The sequence below is a fragment of the Lepisosteus oculatus genome, chromosome 3, assembly GCF_040954835.1.
Source record: "Lepisosteus oculatus isolate fLepOcu1 chromosome 3, fLepOcu1.hap2, whole genome shotgun sequence".
In the NCBI taxonomy this organism is placed as follows: Eukaryota; Metazoa; Chordata; class Actinopteri; order Semionotiformes; family Lepisosteidae; genus Lepisosteus; species Lepisosteus oculatus.
Genome location: NC_090698.1, coordinates 64276974 through 64297521, shown reverse-complemented (window position 1 = coordinate 64297521; position 20548 = coordinate 64276974). Strand labels below are relative to the sequence as shown.

At 40.1% G+C, this 20548-nt stretch overlaps 1 protein-coding gene across 1 annotated transcript in view; it reads left to right on the top strand.

Moving 5' to 3' along the window:
- Positions 1 to 20548, top strand: part of LOC102694195 (MOB kinase activator 3B) — a 53134-nt gene that overhangs the window by 3587 nt on the left and 28999 nt on the right. The window contains exon 2 of the mRNA XM_006626578.3: positions 16397 to 16991. Within this exon, the coding sequence (XP_006626641.1) occupies positions 16574 to 16991 (418 nt within the window). The 5' untranslated portion in view covers positions 16397 to 16573. The remainder of the gene's footprint in view (positions 1 to 16396; positions 16992 to 20548) is intronic.

The following is a 20548-nucleotide window of genomic DNA, read 5'->3' as shown; positions in this document are numbered from 1 at the left end:
TCATTTAAAAAGTTTATGTGTTGTTATCGCTGTGCTTTATAAATCCTAAATTAGAAATGTTATATAAACACACTAAAACTATAATCTACTGATCATTTTATGAACAGACGGAATGCTTTGTAAAAGGTTTTAAGCCAGACTTTGGTCATCACTCAGCATGTTGCTAATGTTTAGGATATTCAGTGCAAATGATTGCTAGTGTACAACAAATCCTGTATGATCCTACCCTGTGGTTACGATATCATCTGTAGTATTAGAGACCAATCCCAATATTGTAATATAGGGCACATTCAAAATAATCCTCAGTAATGTTTTAATTTCCTGTCTTCTTATTGGAATCTATAGTTTCGGTGACAGTTTTGACAAAATCACAGTTTTGTATGCTGTGTAGGTGCCTTTTCTTGCTGTTTATGAAGTGTTATGAAGAGAAACATTGTCACTGGTCACTGTTTTCCATTCTGAAGCAGAAACATGTGAAGAGAAAAAGCATCTGGTAATGTTCCTGTCCTGTACAAATTCTTGCATTAGGTAAAGGTGGACTGAAAGGCATTATAAGAAAATTATCATTTTTAATTAGTAACCACAAACAGTCCAGTGCCAAAGATGTTTTTATTAAACAGATGTTTTTTTATATATATATACAAAGGCCTATATCTTTCTTTCTGTATTTCTGGCTTTCAAAAGATGTTCCCCTTTTGTCTTCATGCTTGCATGTCAGGAGTTTTGTGTTGATGAGGTGTCGGGAAGTGTTAATGGGTTTCTTAGTTACTCAGCTGTTCAGTTTGGGAACTTTACTGCTACTGACATGAAATCTTTAATTAGTGCATTAAAAGCAGGATTGGCAAAGAACAATTGATTGCTGTCTGCTAGATTTGTCAGTGAGGTTTCATGGTAGGGAAGCAGATAGCACTGCTGCTTCACAGATCTTCGGTTCCAGGTTTGATTCCAGACTGTGGTGCCTTTTGTGTAGAATTAGGTATTCCTTTCCTGTCTAAAGAGGTTTCCTCCAGGTGCTCCAGTTATCCTCCTACATTCCAAAGACATGCTTTCTAGGTTAAACGAAATTTCCCTTTATGTTTCGTCTATGCATGTGTGCACTGTAAAAAACTGCTGTGCCATCCAGGGTGCAGTCTTGCATTGTGGGACAGATGTGTACTGTATGTGAATATGTACATGCTTGTGTTTGTGAATCTCTGTGTTCACAGGAGCTCATTGTTTTCTTTAAGTGTGTTTTCCAGGAGGAGATATCAATGTTTTTTTCTCTGTGTTTGAACAGACTTAACTACAGAGGGGCTCATAAGCAACATCTTACTCTGTCCAACTGGGAGGATTATAATTCCCCCTTTATTGTGCAGAAGCTTGGTGTGTAAGACATACAGTATAAAGAGATGGTGTTGCAGGATATCAATTTGGACTGTTATACAATTTCTTAAGATAGAGGTTCATATTCTGAAGATTCAGTAGCTCTTCTGTTCAGCCTTTGCCTAAAATTGTCAAGTTTGAAAATAATAGCAGTAACATGTAGATGCTCTCTTTGTCAAGTGATCCAAACACTACGTCTTTCTTTATCAAAGCTGTGTTTTATGCTTGTGGCATTAGTTTGTGGAATTAGAATGAAATCTTCTGCAATTTCTTATTTTATTTGGTCTGCAGAGAATGTTCTAGTTTTAGGAAACGAAAAAGTAAGAGTTGTGTTGGCCCAGTTTTTCCTGTGTGTTGTCCGGAACATTGGAACATTGGAACTTAGGAACATTGATTGGGAAAAGGTGGGGTCCCAGAGTTCTGTAATCAAGGGTTTTAATTTGGATCATGGCCACAGGTAGCTGCGACTTGAATTCCTCCAGCTTTGGTACATAATTGGCATTATCGGCTTAGCGCTGCCAAGTTTTGGAGTGGAGTTAGGCACTCCTAACTCTTTCTACCACACAGTGACCACTGTAGCCTCCCAGGCTCTTACAGGCATGCCTCTCCTCCAATCAGGGCATGGTACCCGTGATGTGTCAAGAGATGAGTGGCTGAGAGGTGGGCGGGTCTGAGGCCTGCATTCCCTCATTCTCCCGTGTGTGGTCTCAGGGTCTGTACCTATGAGCAGAGAGGTAAAAAATCATACAATTGGTGATTCAAAACTGGATGGGCACACCAAAAAATCATCAGCCTGTCTAGAAAATAGAATTGCCACAATCCCAATTCAAAGTATTACACTGGCTGCTTGTAGTATTTGTCACTAATATTAATATTTGTAATTAAAGGTAATGACTTGTTCTTCAGTATGCCTTATTTTCACTTTTGTAAAGTACTGTCCCTGTAATGCCAGGCTGCAATCCTATATACAGTAAATTATCCTGATCACATAGAAATGTCATACCCCTTATTAACCATTTTCCAGATTTGACTAAATATATTTGAAGTTAATTTAAATATATATATGTGAAATAGTGGGCATCTGAATGAATGTGTATAATTACACACATAGTGCTGTGCTGAATTGCTGAAGGACAAGCATGTTTTAATTTACAGTTTACACAGGCCTCAATTGATCTTAAAGTGAACTCATAGTTTGGCTGTAGAAAATTTAGACTTATTTGTTTGACATTTGCCTCAGTTTTTTTTTTAAACTGAAAAATTTAATTAAACTTAAGCCATCATCTGTTTTTTTCTTTAAAGTCTTCTGGGAAGAAGATTACCTCAGCTGTACATTTTTCAATTTAGTCATTTAAGAGATTTACTCAAAGAAAAACACTTAGTTGAATTTTACAGTCTATTATGAAACAGATTAAGCAGGTACTGTGGCTGCACAAATAAACAGGTACTAATATCCCTATAATCCCTATAATGTATGTTTTAAAATGACAGGTTTTAATTTAGAAGTAATCTGCATTTAAGGTATAGCTGTTTGCTTCGAGGGTATTGACCTGCAAAGCTGTCTCTTAAGGAGACTATGTCTCATTAGTTTGAGGCAGTGGAGCCTCATACTGTCCTGTAGCTCTGCATGCCATAACACATTTGTGGTTGGGTGGACAGCCGAGGTGCCTGTAATACTTTATAGCACTGATGCCTGAGGCCAGAGAGATCATTTCCTCTTTATTCATTCCTCACTTTTGTTCTTGCTTGGCTGAGCAATGGTACTTTTTTGTCCATAGAAGCATCGTTATGACACCAAAGCAAAATAATCGCACGAGCTCATCGGTTAGACTAGCCCTGAAAAAAAATTTTTTAAAGAACTTCCAACCTCAAAAGTATGTTATATATTGATGTGGCTCAGCTGTCTGCAAAAAAGTTTAAAGGGCTTTCCTAATAATAATTCATTTTAGATTAGCGGCTCTTTATTCCCTAGGGAGAGCTGTTATGTTCTTGTTTTCTTAAATAGAGTGGGATTTTTAATTTGGCGAGAGACCCGATGTGGACAGCCATTCAGTCAACTTAACATAGTTCACAATTTTCTCTACACTGTTCATTACCATAGATTGTGGAAGTATTGATTTGGGGGGTGCATTGAAATATGTTATTACTGGGGAGGTATCGTACATGTACTGTATAGTACATTTTGAATATGTAAGCTGATTATTTTTATCATCCCTTTTCTTGTAGTGTTGCTATGACACAAGTGTAATAGGAATTGTGAGGAAGAGGTGAGGAAGAATACTCACATCTCAGGGCTGATGTGACTCACCAGTCGACTTGATGGCTTTTGAGGCTGGAATACTCTGAAACTAGCCCCCCCAGTCTCAGGTGACCAACGTGGTATCGGAACTGGAGTTTTCAGACCTTGCAGACAATTTTCACAACTTGGGTTCCTAATTTGGTCCTAACTGAAATCTGAGCACCGAAGGGCCTTGAGTTCAATTTCATTTTCTTTCATGAGTGGGAGTAATTCGTTTCCCTATTAAATCCAAAGTTTATCATTGCATCTGGATGCATTTCTTCTTTTGGCATCGGAATAGAGTGTGAGCTTTCATGTGGAAAATTGTTTTCTTATCATCAATCTTATTTTTGTATAATTCTAAGTGAGTTGATCAATGTCATTCACTATCGTGAAGGCAGGGAGCAATATTTGGGACTCAGGAATGTGCTCCAGTTGTAGACTGTTTAGTAGTCTGTAATTGTTAGTTTGTGTGTTTTTGTTTTATAACATCTTGACTTGCAGAGTATTGCGTGTTTGTTTCTCAACCACCAAATTCCCAGGAAATTAAATAAGTCAAGTGACCTCTCCTGGTATTCCATGGCATGTGAGGATGGTTTATTATTAAACACTCACAGTTTGCCTGGATTCAAAGTGGTGATAGGTCTTAATACTTTAAAGTTTATTTGTTAAACATTTCATTTTCACAGCTCTCAGAATACCGGTATAACCTCTTCTCACGTTCTTTTTAAAACGTCTGTAAAAACCGTCCGCAACACTCTTGGCGAAATAACTTGACTTTTTCCTATTTCTGTCTGTCATTTACAAAATAGGCCTTAAGTATGTTATAAAACAACATAGTCATACTTCTTCCTTTACATGAATTCATTCTCTAGAAATCTTAACTGCTACTTAGGCTACGTAGGACAAATGAGATTTCTGAAAGATATTGGTGTTATATCTTAACAAACTATATTATGGCTGAGGTCTGACCTTTTTTAAGGAAAATATTTAAAAATGCTAAAAATCTCTGTTAAATAACAGAAGGTGATAATTTCTGTCAGCAACTGGGTGATGGGTAAGCACTGGCGCGTGGCTTCCAGAAACACTTGACACGAGCTCCACTGACCTGGCAGCGAACTGTTTCAGTGCCCTGCCGCGACGGGTACGCAGGCCTTAGGTTCGGAGAAAAGTTTAAGCCTTTCAGGAGGAAGAATGTGTTCCAGCTTGTCCTGTAATTTCCTTTTGAACTGTAGGAAAAACATCTTATACTGCGTATAAGGCACTGTATTCTGCGATAGGAATAAGGAATAAGGTAAGTTATTTTGCCAAGAGTGTCATTATACAAGTTTCAGCGGTTTTAATGGCACCATACAGTGCTGTTTTAAAAACAGAACACGAGAAAACTTTTTTACTGGTATTCTGAGAGCTGTGAAAAAAAATGTTTTATAACCTTTGAATGACCTTCTTGGGAGATGTGAACATCATCAGATTTCACACTTATTACTGCATATGCAGTATATGTACTGACATACCTCATGGGGCTACTTCTATTAATTCAATTCAAAATAAATTATTCATCCCCCGGGCATCAGAGCTTATTGGTTAGCAGCTAATGTTTCCATTTTCCTAGCCTTAAAGGAAGATGTTCCAAAGTATAATTTTCACACTTCTTTTGTCTCAAGAAATGTGCAAGTGCCACAGCATTTCACAAGAACTGTGAACTGGTCTCTTCTTTGTCATACCAGAATCTTTCAATTAACTCCAGTGTATGCTGCTACAAAGCTGCTGTAAACGTTTAAGCTTAAATTAGATTTTTCATATTTGACCCTTTAAGATCAAATTAGTCGATAAATCTAAATACAAAATCCCCACTTCCTGTTGCATTTGTTCAGCTGCAGTAGGTGAAATTTTAGCATTTCAGTGTACCATATCACACGGAGGAAAGTTTTAGGGTAAGGAAATAAGGTGAGCAGGGACTCACCAGAATGGAATTTGTGGTTTTGGTTTTATGGTCTATTTACAGTGTGAGCTCAAAGATTACAAAGTTAAACATTTACTTGACAACTGACTTCTGTTTTGGATTTTTGTGGAAGAATCTTTCTAAAGGTTACAGTCAGAGATTTCTTGTGACTTGTTCAGATTGTTTTATATTTTAATCATTTAATTATTCTAACCACAAGAGGCAACCTAACTACTGCGTGAAAATAATTTCCAGATTATTTTCCTTGTTCAAGATGAAAATCTGGTTGCTGTCGGAATATTTCCATCAGTGGGATTGTGTGATTCCAGCCCTTTCTTCTGGAGAGCAGTGCCCTTTGTGGAAAGGCTTCATGTGATACTTACGCAAATTTCTAAGAGGTCAGAGTGTCCGGGCTTACATTCAGCTTATATTACTGACACGGTGTGGAAACTGAATGGTTAAACAAGCTCACAAACAAAAGCAATAATTCTTTGTTAAGAGAATACAAAATATACTAATTTCCTTGAGCTTAACTTGGTCCTCTTGTTATTGCTTAGGTTAGTAGAATATGCATAGTAAATACAGTTGTGATGCTGTGTTGTTTTTGAGAGGAAGAGGCAGTGGATTTAGAGTAAGTTTGATGCCTTAGCCCCTCGTTTCTCCATCCAGCTACAAGTCCCCAGTGGACAGCTGTCGACGCAAGAAAGACACGGCACACTGCGGCACAGCTGGGCACTGTGGTTGTCAGTCTCCAGCACAGAGGCCCAGAGTTGGCTGGTCATGGAGTCTTAATTGCCATTTTCACCCCTGAGCGACTGCTCAAAGGCAGGGCCGAAGCACAGTGGAAGGGCCCTCATGGTCCGTTCAGCCATTTTCCCATGCTCTGCTAGTTCTGGGGGCGGATGAAAGGTACTGCATACATACATATATCTATGAAAGAAATTCCTCCAGAACATTTCTGTGAATCCTATATAAAATAAATACAGAAGGGTCGGTACTACATAAAATCTTTGAACCTGACTCTCTGGGCACTGGAAACATTGGAATCCTGTGGTGCGAATGTATTCTTGGCCTAAGCAGCCGCTGAGTCCTGGGGTTCTCGGCAGCTGGCACACAGGACTTCAGACAGACGCACTCTAGGGAACTGGGCTTTCAAGACATGCTCGCTGCTGACAGACACGATTAGTGCGAGGCTTGAAGTGGTTTGTAGTCTCAAATTCCTTTTGGTTTACAAGAATACCCTGTGGTGAGTATGTATTTTAGGACTTCGCTCTCTTCTTTGGTTTTTTTTAATGTCAGAAGGAAAGCTGCATGCTACCAATGTTGGTATACATTTGCTGGATTGTAGACTCTCAGGTTGAAGTTAATAGAAAGGCGTAAGCTGTGAAAAATGGGTTTCTTAAGTTCTTCTTCTTCTCCAGCCCATGGTTTGTTTTCCCCATGACCTAGAAGGGCATCTTAAGGTAATCTCCAATATGGAATATCTTCCACTTGTTAAGGAAGAGATTTTGTCATGAAAAATGTGGGATTGCTGGATATGGGTCAAACTATGTGGTCATTCTGATTTCTATTTATTGTAAAATATGCACATTTTATTTCTTGGTAATATTTACTGTTGAATAAGCTATAATCAGCTTGTAAAATATGGAGAGGTCTCCCTTCATGCAGGGCAGGTCCTGAGCAGGTTGACCATCACTACACAGAAGAACATAAAGGTGACCGAGGCAGCCATTCTGCCAATCAAGACCAGTTGAGAGTTAATGGTTTACTGATTCAAGGATTCCCATCCAACAATTTCTTGAAAGAAGCCATATTCCCACTGCAAAAGCTGCAAAACATGAAATGTTGATATTGTAAACAAAAAATGAGTTAGGTAGCATTTCCCCAATTATAATCACATAGCTTGATCTACAGGAAGTTCTGTTCCAATGGCCATGTGTTAGTGCGCTTTATTTGCACAAAGAAAGACACTTCTCCCATGGCCAGGAACTGGAAGTGTTTAGACTGAAACGACTACATTTTCATTGACACCTCAAAGATTTTGAAAGGGGCAGAATCTGTGTCTCTGTTAGGGGTGCATTTCAGTTAGGCTGTCTGATTGAAATAGAAAAGGATAATCATAAGGTTGTTGAATTGACCACACTTTTTTTCCTTCTTTATTTTGTGATGTAACAGATCTCATAGTGTGTAGGGTGAGCATTTTACAGGACTTCCAACAAAATCCAAGTTCCCTGCTCCAAATGGCTGGTCTTCTGGCACAGAGGAAACATCTCTTATAGTGGTGCTGTGCCACTTAGGCTTTCAAAGATGCTTGAGGACAATAGTCATGAAATTCTGAATCCTTTTTAAGTCTATTGTTTATCGGCCAAATGCAAGTCTGAATCTTCACAATGTAACACATTGATTTGATGCACTTACAAGAATCATAACAATGTGGCCCTGTATTTTAACTCAAAAGCAACATTCTTCTGGACGGTCTCCAGAGGCTTTGAAACCTCTACAGTCATTAACTGAACTGAAGGAAACAAGATTTTTAAATCAGCTCTGTGACATTTCCAGTAATATTCTTCCCCCACCTCCCACCCCCCACATACACATATTTCTTCTCATTTTAGTGTATAAAGACCACCTGTTTCTAGTTAAAAAATCCATGTTGATCCTGTAAGCTCACGGTTCTGCCAAGAAATGGCAATGATTGGGATTTGTCCTTGTTCTCGGTGTGTGTACCACACTCCCCCATCGAGCACTACTTATGAGTGGTCCCCTTAAACAGCCACTTGTGAGAGGAGGGCTTTTACTACTTCCTTTGCAAGCCTGGCAGCATGGCAATATCGCATCAATTTCAATAACCACGTATCCAGTTCGAGTCTGTCCTGGGCAGCACTGGGCAAAGCCAACACCCTGGCTATCTCCAAGCAAAGGCAGGATGAGATCCATCCGTTTTCTATTTTGTTCATGCTGTTCAGGGTCCCAGGGGAGCTGTATCCTATCCCAGCATGCAGTGGGAACAAGACAGGATACAACCTGGATGTCCAGGCAATCACAGGGCACACACACATGCAGACATGCACGCCCTCACACCAGGGCCCATTCCAAAGAAGCCACTTAACCTCCCAGCATGTGCTTGGATTGTGGGAGGAAACCAGAGCCTCCAGAGGAAACTGTCCCATCCAGGCTGTATCCTGCCTTGCTCCTGTTGCTTGCTGGGATAGGCTCCCCCCCAACAACACTGTATTGGGTAACACTTTAGAAAATGGAACGGATGGTTCACAAACTTTTTTCTCAGCATTGTACCTTTGGTAGCAATAACTGCTGTCAGTACAGTATATTTGAATTTGATCTCTTCCAGCTCCGCACAGTGCTTCATCCATTTCCACTCATTTCTGACAAGCCCAGCAGCCCCTGCTGATGACAAGCATTCCTGTGACATGATGCTGCCATATTTTGTCTTGTCAGACTATAAAGCATTTAGTCACTTGTCTACAGCATATCTCATGAAAATTAAGATAATTTTTTTTTCACTGAAGGCTTCATTCTTGTAATTCACTCGCAGAGAACAGATTTGTATAGGGGCCAGGATAGCATTGATGTATAAACATCTCATCTTGGACATAAGAACTGTGAAGATCTGTCAGAGAACTGATGGCGGACATGTCCAGTTTCCTGCTTGCCTGGTTGCTCAGTTTGAAAGGGTGGTCTGATCTAGGCAGCGTCTGAAGGTGGGTAGTAGTGGGTGGCATGATTCACATTGCTTTTCTTAATAATGGCCTTAGCTGTGCTCAAGCAGATAAGTGACCCTCTCCCGATCTCTGCCTCTTAACCACTTATTTCTCTGATTGGCTTTTAATGCTCCTTGATTTTCATGGTTGATTTTTCTTAGTATTGTGGCTTGAAATTCAGTATCTGTCCGAGGAAACTTAGTGAGACAGCTGAATTAACTCTGAAGTCAAGTTAAACCTTTCTGATCGCATTCCAACAGAGACCAGTACACTACACTTTGTGTCAGACTCTTCATTTGCATCTGAACTGATTTACTGTTGCTGTAGCAAGTGGTGGAATACTTACACATTTGAGAATTTACTTAAAAAAATGTGTAATATGGTTAGCTTTTTTGGTTAATTTCAGAGTAAATTTCAAATATGAAGTCCTCCTTTGAAGTGTAATGATTATAATTTAAGATGGCAAGCTTGTGGAATGGGAGGTTTGTAAGGGGTGAATACTTTTCCAGAGCTAATTAGATCTTATGGTTAAATAGTTTAATAGTTCACTGTTACAATAAGGGTACAAATGTGGGACAATAATAACTAATCTTTGTAACAGAAAAAGTTCAGCAATAACTATTTTTTATTTCACCATGTCTCCATGGATACTTGCTTAGTTTCTAAGCATGCTGCCCTTGACCTTGTGCACTAAAGGAGACTAAATCTTGGCGGATGATAAGAAACTTCCTACAGTCTCCTTGGATAGTTCTTGTTATTCAAACAAATTACAAGGCTATTTTAATGTGAAGACTGTGTGAACAAATTTTATGATGCAGTGTGGACTTAACCCACTTCAAACCAGTCTGATCCTTTAAATCGCAGAATTTCAGGATTTCAGGATTTCGCTCAGTTATATAGGAACAGCAGAGGCGAAGGCGGAGATTGAACTGGAACTGCTGGCAGGGTAGGCAAACTCCCTACCACCTCCGAGGAAGTCCTAGGACACCTGCCCAAGCAGTAATCATCTGCTCTGAGTGAATAATGAAAAACCAACCACAGGACAAAACTAGAAACTATATGGAAGTGAATGTAAAACTAAGAACAAGAGGCACGTCTGTAACCAAAGTTTTGTGGGAGTATGAAACAAGCTAAGCAACACCCTAACTTCTTTCAAGAAATGGCAGGATGAGCTCTTTGAGTGAGAGAGAGAGCAAGCAATCACTTTATTGGCCATGTACAATTTCTTGTATTTCTTGTAATTTGTCTTTTCGCATACCCCTGCTTGCTCTCTATGAGACACACAGACACAGACAGGGAGAGAAGCTTGGGGTCAGAGCGCAGGGTCAGCCATTTATACAGTGCCCCTGGAGCAGTTGGGGTTAAGGGCCTTGCTCAGGGGCCCAACCGAGTAGGATTCCTCTGCCGGCCGTGGGATACAAACCGGCAACCTTCCAGCCACAGGCGCAGATGCTTAGCCACAGAGCCACTGCACTGCCATCCATGGATCATCCATCCATTTTCTAACCTCTTCATCCAATAGAGGGTTGCCAAGGAGCTGGAGCCTGTCCCAGCATGCAATGGGTGCAAGGCTGGATACACCCTGAACAGGAAACCTATCTATCACAGGGCACACTGACACAGAACCTCATACCCTCACACAAGAGCCAATTTTCTCAGAAATCAATTAAATTACTAGTATGTCAGTGTCCTTATGTATTGTAATCAGTCTGTCTCCTCTTCTGATATACTCTGCAGATATTGAAGAGAGTTTTTCCACGTCTGACTGGAGTCCATTGTGTTCTCCTTTTACTAGAAAGGCATATGTGTTGTTTGATGGTCAGACTAGGGTAGTTATGGAGTTACTACTTGTGTGCCCTGAACGGTTACTTTATTTGTTTTTTGGAAACAGTAAATATGGAGAGGCTGGAAAAAAAGGTATTGGTGGTTATGCTTCACACTGATCCCTGCAGTAAGTATCTTTTCACCCCTGAAAAGTTCATTTTCTCCAGCTTGTACACATTACACATAATACAGAAACTGGTCGGGATGTTATCTTGTATGAAAAGTGACAGCTGCCAGATTTATTATCCTTGTAATTACACAGTTACACAACTGGGGTGGATGTTTCTGTCACATGTTACATGTCACATGAACAGACAAGTGATTCAAATGATTTTTCAAACAGTTTCAAACAGTAGTGTGACTATAAAGCACATAATTATGAATCAGTATACTTCTTTACAAATAACAAAAGTAGCAATAATCAACACCACTTATACCTTTGTCAAAAATTCTGTTATTGACCACATTAATAATGAGTTGAACAGATACTTGAAGCGTCTGGAGAGATGGGGAAGGGAGGAAGGTATGTGCTGAACCGTACTGTGTTTATATAATATGTTTATGTGTCCTAAAATTACCCTTACCTTTACATGTCTTTCTTTTAAACCTATGAAAAGGTTGTAAGCTCAGTCATTTTCATTGCAGACAGTTAAGTAAGTACAAAGCGACAATAAACCTTGGTCCTCCTCTTTTTTTTGCATTTGAAAGACCAGCTCAGCCCTTGGAAAACAAGGGAGTGCAGTGAGTTTCAGTCAATTCCTGTGCAGATCAGAATGCTTCCTTAACAAATGAAAACAAAGAAATACAAAATGACTTCAGCACAACCTGAAAAACTCTCTCTTGCGTTGTCAGGAATAAGCAGTGTCTCTCCAGGGGAAAATTGAACCCAGAGATGTTTTGATATCGTGGTCTGTAAAGCCTGGAAAGAAGAACTGTGTTATAATAAATTCCAACTAAAGAATGGGACAGCCCTACATCAGGAAGTACTTGCTTCCCAACATGTTTGGAAAGTCCCACAGTGTTGGTCAGTTTTAGGGGAGAGAGTCATATTCAGTGTTCTGAAGAGGAAGGAGAATGATATTTGACAGGAATACTTAAGAATTCTCTTTGTAATTTCACTGTGGTCTCAGCCACAAAGTTAGGTTAAAGGAATCCATCCCTACCTACCACATTACACTTAATGATATAATGTACATTCAAGGAAATAGTGTATCCATATGATGAATGTTATGGCACAGCCTTCAGCCATCGTTTTGTAAAATAGAAAGCAGGCAAGGCAGACCGGTGGAGGTTCATCTCTTCAGGATGTCTAGGTTTTGTCTGGCTATTAATCCCTGCCAGGCACAAAACAGTGCCACTAGGATAAACCTCTTTATTGTGAATATGCAAAAGTCTTAAACTGCAGTTAACATTCCAGATACAGCAGGGAAACCAGACTTAGGTCTCTCGACATAGTTGTAGTTTTTGTTTACTGTTTTCTGCAAAAATAATGAAGAATCACTTCTCTTGGAATGGCATCACATCTGCACAAATCCAACAAACACTGTTGTATAGTCATTGAAGTCACGTGTAAATCCTGTGATATAGTCCTGTTTCTCACCCATCGATATAAGAAATACACTCTTCATGGTGGGAGAAGATGACAAAACAAGTTCTCTTCTACAAGGATAGTATGAAGAATAATAGGAAATCAATCCCATGATTCAATTTTCTTACCCATAATTCAGTTTTATGGGCACCATTCTTGTAGCCTGCTAAACACCAATGATAGGATATTTGAATGTGAGCAACACAGCAGTGGTGTAGTGCAGCTTCTGTGGTGTTCTCAGCATAGGAACAGGACATGGGACATTTTTAGAGAATGGGTTAAAAGGTGATTCAATAGAGTGAGGATAGGCTCACTTACAGGGGGAAATATTGCTTTGTTTATAATCTAAATTAAAAATGAGAAGATCTCCAATGATTCACAATGAGAGAAATGTTAGTTAGTCTCAATAGTCCACTTTTTGGTAACTAAGAATGCAGGGTTTCTACCTTCCCTAAGTCATTATGAATAAAATCAGCATACAGTAATTCACAATTAGCCATTCTGAATTAAATGGTGTGAAAATAAAATAATTCATTTTGCATAAGAACATATGAAAGGGTACAAATATAAGAAGGCCATTAAACATCTCACTTCTTTGCTAGTTCATCCAACGATCTCATTCAGCTGTTTTTTAGAAGAGGCTAAGGTATCAGTTTTGATCCTGTAGATAATTTGTTCCAAACACACAATTCTCGGTGAAGATTCTCCTTTTCTGTTTTAAAAGCACTTTTGATTTGTTTCCATTTGTATTGTGTGGTTTATATTTCGCTGTTTATAAAGTGTTCAATTTTGAAAATTCATCCCCTTCTTTAAATCTGTCAACACATTCCTTTAAGAACAGGAATATATCGGTTTGTTCTTCTCTAACCAGAGTGCAGAGCAACAATATTGTTATTCTAACAGGGTGATTCTAACATAGTGTAATATGCAAGTTAAATATAGCGTCCTCTGACTTAAACTTTACACTTGTGACTATTTCCTAACATTCTGTTGCATTACTATTACTTTCCTGCATGGTGTGAAATGTGATGAGATTTTGGTGAAAATCATCACTATAGACACCTGTCTTTCACACAGATGTCTCAAATTCAAGTTTAGTTTTAAGTACTTTTTCCATAATCTAACATATTCTAGAAATACATTTCTTTATGGATGGGTGATACTCGACAATTAATCAGCATACCTTCCCTTTGCGTAGTCTGAAACAGTATCACGCTGGTAAACACTTAAGTGAAAAGTTCACTTAATACATTAATACATTTCTTTTCTCATGAACCACTTTAATTGATTAACTCTGAGACCTTTCAGTTTGTCTTCTACCGTTGTCTTGCTGTTGTAATAATGTTATAGTTTTAAAAACGGATATCTTCAAAATTAGTATTGGTTTTCTCTTGATTATTGATTCAGTTTTGACCTCTTAAACTTTTTAGGATTCGAAGCTGAGCAGACCTGACTGTTTTTTACAATGTGGGTATTTATAAAACCCGTATACTGACTAGGAGTAGCAGTCCTAACTGTGTTGGTCATAGTAAGCCACCGCTGTTCCGACATGCCTTTCTTAAAATACTGGGTTCTGCTACAAGAGCCAGCTTGGAGGAATGAAAGAAAACCACAGCGTGAATCTGCAGCAGAGCATCCATCCACTTCAGCGGTAACACCTGGCAGTAATGTCTGCGTTAAGAGAGATTTAGACATTTTAGGTTACAAAGGAATGCACTTCCATTGGTTGAGGAATCCACGGAAACTCACAATATTTTGATCATGAAACGATTAAGAAAAGTTGCATCTGGAAGATAGCCTCCATTAGGACATATATTGAGAGATGAAAACTGACCCAATTGGATCAATTCTGTTTGAAGGAGAGACTATTTAGAGGTGGAATTTTGGTTTAATGTTACTGAGCATATGGAAAAGGGGGCTTTCAGCAAGTCACAAATATATTAAAAAAACTGTTTCATAATTATGTATTATAATTATTTATTTTTTTACAGACATTTTTATAACAGAGGGAACTTGGAAAGTTTTTAATATGTGATTTGACATTCAGATATATTATTGGCGACTTCTGAAACTGCTGTTCTACAAATAAAGGCAAGCAATAAATCGGTAGTTATAAACTATGTCATCAAAATCATTTTTCAGTTATTCAGATGGAAGACCGCGGGTAAAGATTTTTTTTTTGGATTGAGTGTTGGTACTTCCTGCTGCATCTGTGTCGAACTAACCAACTTTAACCTACTGCAGTACAGTAAGAAAAAGTAGCCCAATGGTTAAACATTATTATTTCTGTGACAAAGCTTCACATTCACAGAACACAAATATGTATTGTGCGCTTATGTCTGTGTTCCACAGTAGCTTACTTTATCTGACTTCACTACAGAGTCATCCATTGTGTGGAGTTAGGGCAAGCAGCAACAGGACTGAAACACAGAAATCCATCAGTCAGAACACAAGTAGCACCCAAGTTGCATTGCTTACAATTGCTCATGTGTCACCAGTGGAAAAGTCTGAATATTTTATTTTCTTTCCTTTGTTGTGCTTTGTTAGGGAGAAAAGTAAATTGTTGGTATGGATTTTAGCCATCTGGTATGCCATGGTATTTCATTTTTCATTTCTAACATGATGTATTCTGTGTGAAAAGGATACATTCAGGTAGGCCGAAAACCTGGAAGCAGCAAGAGTGACCACACAGGTGTGGTTTATTTATTAGTTAAATAACATCCCAGAATGTTTAGGGTCATGTGTAAAATTGCTGGCCTGTAATTATGGCCAGCAGGACCTCTGTAACTGTGAAAGAGGGGTGATTATCCTTGAGTGTTTAGCAGGAACTTCAGTGACCAAGACAGCTGAACTTGCTGATAAGCAACCGTCTCTAAGGTCACGTCTGCATGGAGCTGAGAGAGAAAGACTTCATGTGCAAAGGGCAACAGCGGGCAAAAGCACAAACTTCAGGAAAGTTGGATCCATGCATTAATTTGAAAGGCAAAGGCAAACGAGTGAGCAACTGCAGATCACTTGTCTGTACTTTTAACCTGGGGAGTTTCATTTCTTTCCTGCCTTCATGGGTGTCTTGCTGGAAGGGTGCTTTCTTAGTGATTTGATGGTCTTGACACTGATGTTATCCGTATGTCATGGCCTTCCCATCGCCAGATCCAAATCCCATTGAGTATTTAAGAAAGATTCTTGAATAACACCCGAGACAGTCTTTTCCACCTACTATAGATCAACAAGGTGTGATTTGCCTGACTTTCTCATGGAACATCTGTATCCTTCCTGCAGAATTCCGGTTGCTGGTAAACTATCTCACAGTGTATACAGGTCGTGCTGGCTACATATGGTGGCCTAATGTTCTATTATTAAGGGACTTTGCATAGGTAGTTTCATTTTTTAACGCCACTAATGGTAGGTAAATGTTAAAATTTCAAGAGGTTTTTTAGTGTCCACCCAAATTGCTGTGTTAACTTTGTATCATAACAAGGCTTTTTAGATCACCACTTTAAGGAAAGCAGAGGGTGTCGTTGAAAGAGAGAGTCTGACAAATAATGTACTCTCACCCCTGCCTCTCCTGATAAGAGACAGAAAGATCGGCTTGCATCATAAACTGCAGTGTTTTTAAAGGTAGAGTATTAAATATTTGGGCCTTTAAAACGTGTCAATGCCCTCCTTTTGCTTTATTTTTGCAGGGAAAGATGTCTTGAGGAAGCCCTTCCCAGCCGAGACGTCGCAGTAAGACGAGTGGGTTTTTGTGCTGCCAATGTTCGCCGCAGAAAGCCCCTGCAGGGATAGCAGCCGCAGAGGCCCAGAGGCACTCTTCTCCACCCCCTCCTCCCTCCCGTGAAGCCGCCCCCGATCCCGCGAGCATGTCCATCACCCTGAAGCAAGTCTTCAACAAGGACAGGACCTTCCGGCCGAAGCGCAAGTTCGAGCCGGGCACCCAGCGCTTCGAGCTGCACAAGAAGGCCCAGGCCTCCCTCAACTCGGGGGTCGACCTGAGAGCCGCGGTGCAGCTGCCCCACGGGGAGGACCTGAACGACTGGGTGGCCGTGCACGTGGTGGACTTCTTCAACCGCATCAACCTGATCTACGGCACCATCTGCGAGTTCTGCACGGAGAAGACCTGCCCCGTGATGTCGGGGGGTCCCAGGTACGAGTACCGGTGGCAGGACGACCACAAATACAAGAAACCCACTGCCCTCCCAGCCCCGCAGTACATGAACCTGCTCATGGACTGGATTGAGGTTCAGATCAACAATGAGGACATCTTCCCCACGAGCATAGGTGAGTACAGTCGGTGAGGTTAGCTGGCCTGTGCAGAAGAAGAAAACTTGATCAAGTTGTAGACACGTTATTGTAGGGATTCAGCCCTGACCTGCTTTGGCGGAGAGGACGATCATAGAGAACAGGCCAAAGGCAGGTTTTGCAGCTCCACAAAGACAGGGGTTTTGTTGACCTTCTTAGTTACTGAGGCAGGTGCGGTTCACCAAGAGGAGGTAAGCAGAGTGAGAGAGATGGCAGGTGGAGAGAAAGGGGGGGAGCGCAGTTTCCCTTAGCTTGCCACGCAGTGCCAAGAGGGCGAGCACTGAGGGAGCCCCCTTATACAGGGTAAGGGAGGGGGGAGGGAAAGGTCAAGGGGCAACGGCACAGTCTATAACTCTGGGGGTGGAGTACTACAAAGTAAGTGATGTGAGCTTAACTAAAGAAAACAAGAGTGTCTTTTGTATTCCTGGTCAGTTTAATTGTATTTATATACTATATAATATAGTCACGGGTATGACCAGCATAATAAATTTCCACCTACACGGGGAACGATCTGTTAAATCAGTGATGTGTTTTCATCTGTTCTTATAGCAATGGACAGTGTTATGTTTGACAAAAATGAGTAATATACAGTATTTAAGGAGTATGTTTCATGGGGTTTCTTGGGAAACTTTTTTAAAGCAATTAAACCTATAATTGTATTGCTTTTTGCAGACATTCTCTTGTGGAAAACATGGAATTTGTCGTTGGGAAATTCTCATTTAACTTCTCTGAAGCACTTGTGCTTGAACATTGTCATTTTTCAAAAGTAAATCTTTCTAAAGTGTTAAAAGATTCACAGTGCTTGTTTTGAAAGTCCTCTTAGAGTCTCAAAAATGCAGAATAATGTGTCGAAAGCAAGGCCCCCTCCTCTGTTTTGGCTGAAGGAAACTGGGAGCTGTTATCAGGGGTTGAAGAATGCTTTCATCTTCACATGAAAAGCCAGGTGGAGCCAGTATAATCAATAATTGGGACCCTTTATTGTGGGAGTGCACATTGTGTTTTACTTGGTTAGAGAGCCTGGATGTTTCTGCTTTGATGTAGTGATGTAGATGTTTCCTCAGTTGAACTCTGCTCCAGTGTTTCCTCCCTTGGAGCTATTTAAGCCTTACCTGGGTTAACCATTACAACTATTTAGCAGTCCTGCGTCTTGAGAGTTGTTGGGCTGAAGCTGGGTTTTGAATGTCATGGCCAGGCAGGGGCCTGTGAAGGCCTTAACGTGAAGAGCCAAATGTACAGTTAACAGGTTAATTCTTCTTCATGCCAACTTTGTGTAAGGCAGCAACATGTTAGCACATCTTGTCTGTCATCACAGCGATAGCCTATATTTTTCATTCCATCTGCATAACAGATGCCCTTACTATCTTCTGCTGAAATGCTGTTACATGTTTTTGTTTTATCAAAATAAGCTGACTAGACTGCTAAAGTGCCTCCTTTACTTGGGCGTCTGCTAATGTCATGTCTTCAGAATGTCTGAAATTCTGCAGCTAGTGTCCTCACTAAATCTGTTCTGCTTCATCCTACAACTTCTGTCCTGTGTTGATTACCCTGGTTCTCTGTGAAAAATCAGATTGGACAGGTGTTTTGCTCAGTGGTTAACTTTGCTAACTTTAAACAGTGCTGGGGCCCAGAGCTCAATTTGTGGACTGTGATCCGTGTGGTGTTTGTATGTTCTCCCTGTGTTTGCGTGGGTTTCTTCCCACAGGCCGAAGGCATACTGGTAGGCTAATAGGCTTCTGGGAAAAGTGGCCCTGGTGTGAGTGTGTGCCCTGCGATGGACTGGCGTCCTGTCCAGGGGGGAGCCTGTTTAAACCCATTGCTTGTCATGGCTCTGGCTCCCCTGCAGCCCTGAATTGGATGAAGAGGTGAGAGAATGGATGGATGGAGGTGTTTTCCTGCTCATGTACAAGGCTCTGAATAGTCTAGCTCCAAGTTATATCAAGGGATTATTGCATGAGTACAGTCCTACACTTAATCTGAGATCTGCAGATTTAGATCTTTTTATTCTAAGTTACATACCCAATGGATAGTAAAGCCTTCTGTTCTGTGGACTTTTCCGGAACTTCTTGTCAAATGCATTAGAGGCTTAACAACTATTTTTTAAATTCTCCTATAGACCTTATTACTGCACCTTTTAATGTTTAATTTAAATTTACTCTTGATTTTATAAGTCATCTTACTGTGCTCTTTTTTTATACGTGTTATGTGTTCATGTCCTATAATGCACTGTGAGTTTTTTAAAAGTCCTTATAAGTGGCGCATTACTATCGTTATTATAATGTCGGGAGGTCAGCAGCGGTTCTGTTTTTTTTTCAGACCAGGACATGAAAATACATTAGTCCACAATTCATACAGTACTATCGCACCTTACCTTTTTAACAGGGCCATTTTTTTATACAAATGGCGATGACCGCAAAATTTTAAAACGCATGACTGAAGTTGATTCTGTTGTTGTTGGTTTTTGTGTACGTGCACATTTGCTCTGCCAGAGACAGATGGTTAATTGGTCGCTTGAACATTAGCGAATCCAGAGCGCCATAAGTTGATTTTCTCTCGGGAACAGAACATAAAAGCCAGCAGTCCTGTGCAATCCAGTCTGTGGCAGATAAAAACAAACAACAAAAACGCAATGAAAAGAGGCCAAAACAATAGTAAAGGCTTTATCACCCTTCGGCCTTAACCATTACATCTGGCAATCGCAATTCAGTGTGCCTGCTCCAGGTGGCCATCGCTCACAGGTATTGCTCTTACCTCCAGCCTTGTATTATTAAAGGGTATTTGATCTCAGAAGCATGGGCTCACTCCCAGTGCAGTGCCTGCAGGAAACCAGATAGCACAGCCTTTGTTGGCTTTTGCCCTGTAATAACACCATTCACTAACAGGCCCTGTTCATTTGGAGTTTTTTCAATGATTTTTTTAGGTTTCCCTGTGCTCCTCTCTTCACATAAATTATTCACCGGAGACCATGTGTGCAAGCCTTACTTCTGTTTCTATAAAGGAACCTATGTTTTATTTACCAAAAAAAAGGATTTATGGGTTAAATCCCATTTTCTTATTTACAATAGTATTTGAGAAGCTTCTGAGAACACTAGAGGTGCATGTGATTGGGGATTGGGGATATACAGTAAGTTAAACTTCAGTCGGAACTTGATACTTTGCCTGTATTCTGTTTTTTGCCTTTTATTTCAACATTTTTTAAATTGGCAGCAGAGATTTTTTTAGACTCTCTGACTGCACATTTATGTAGTTTTTGTTGTATTTTTTTGTAATCAGCTAGCCAGAGTTATGGCATTTTGGAAAACTGGGTTACCCTTGTTAAGTGGTGTTTGTTGAGCAGTATGTGAAATATTCTAAATGAATTCCCCTGTGCTGTTACCAAGGACACTGCGCTTTAGACGGTGCCTTCTTTCAGATGAGATATTGGACAAGTCCTGACTACTTTTAGTCATTGAAGATCCCTACCCCAGTGTCCTGGCTGAATTCCCTTTAATCCTTGTCTACCTGACGTTTCCCCCTGATTCCGCTTATGAAGCAGTTCC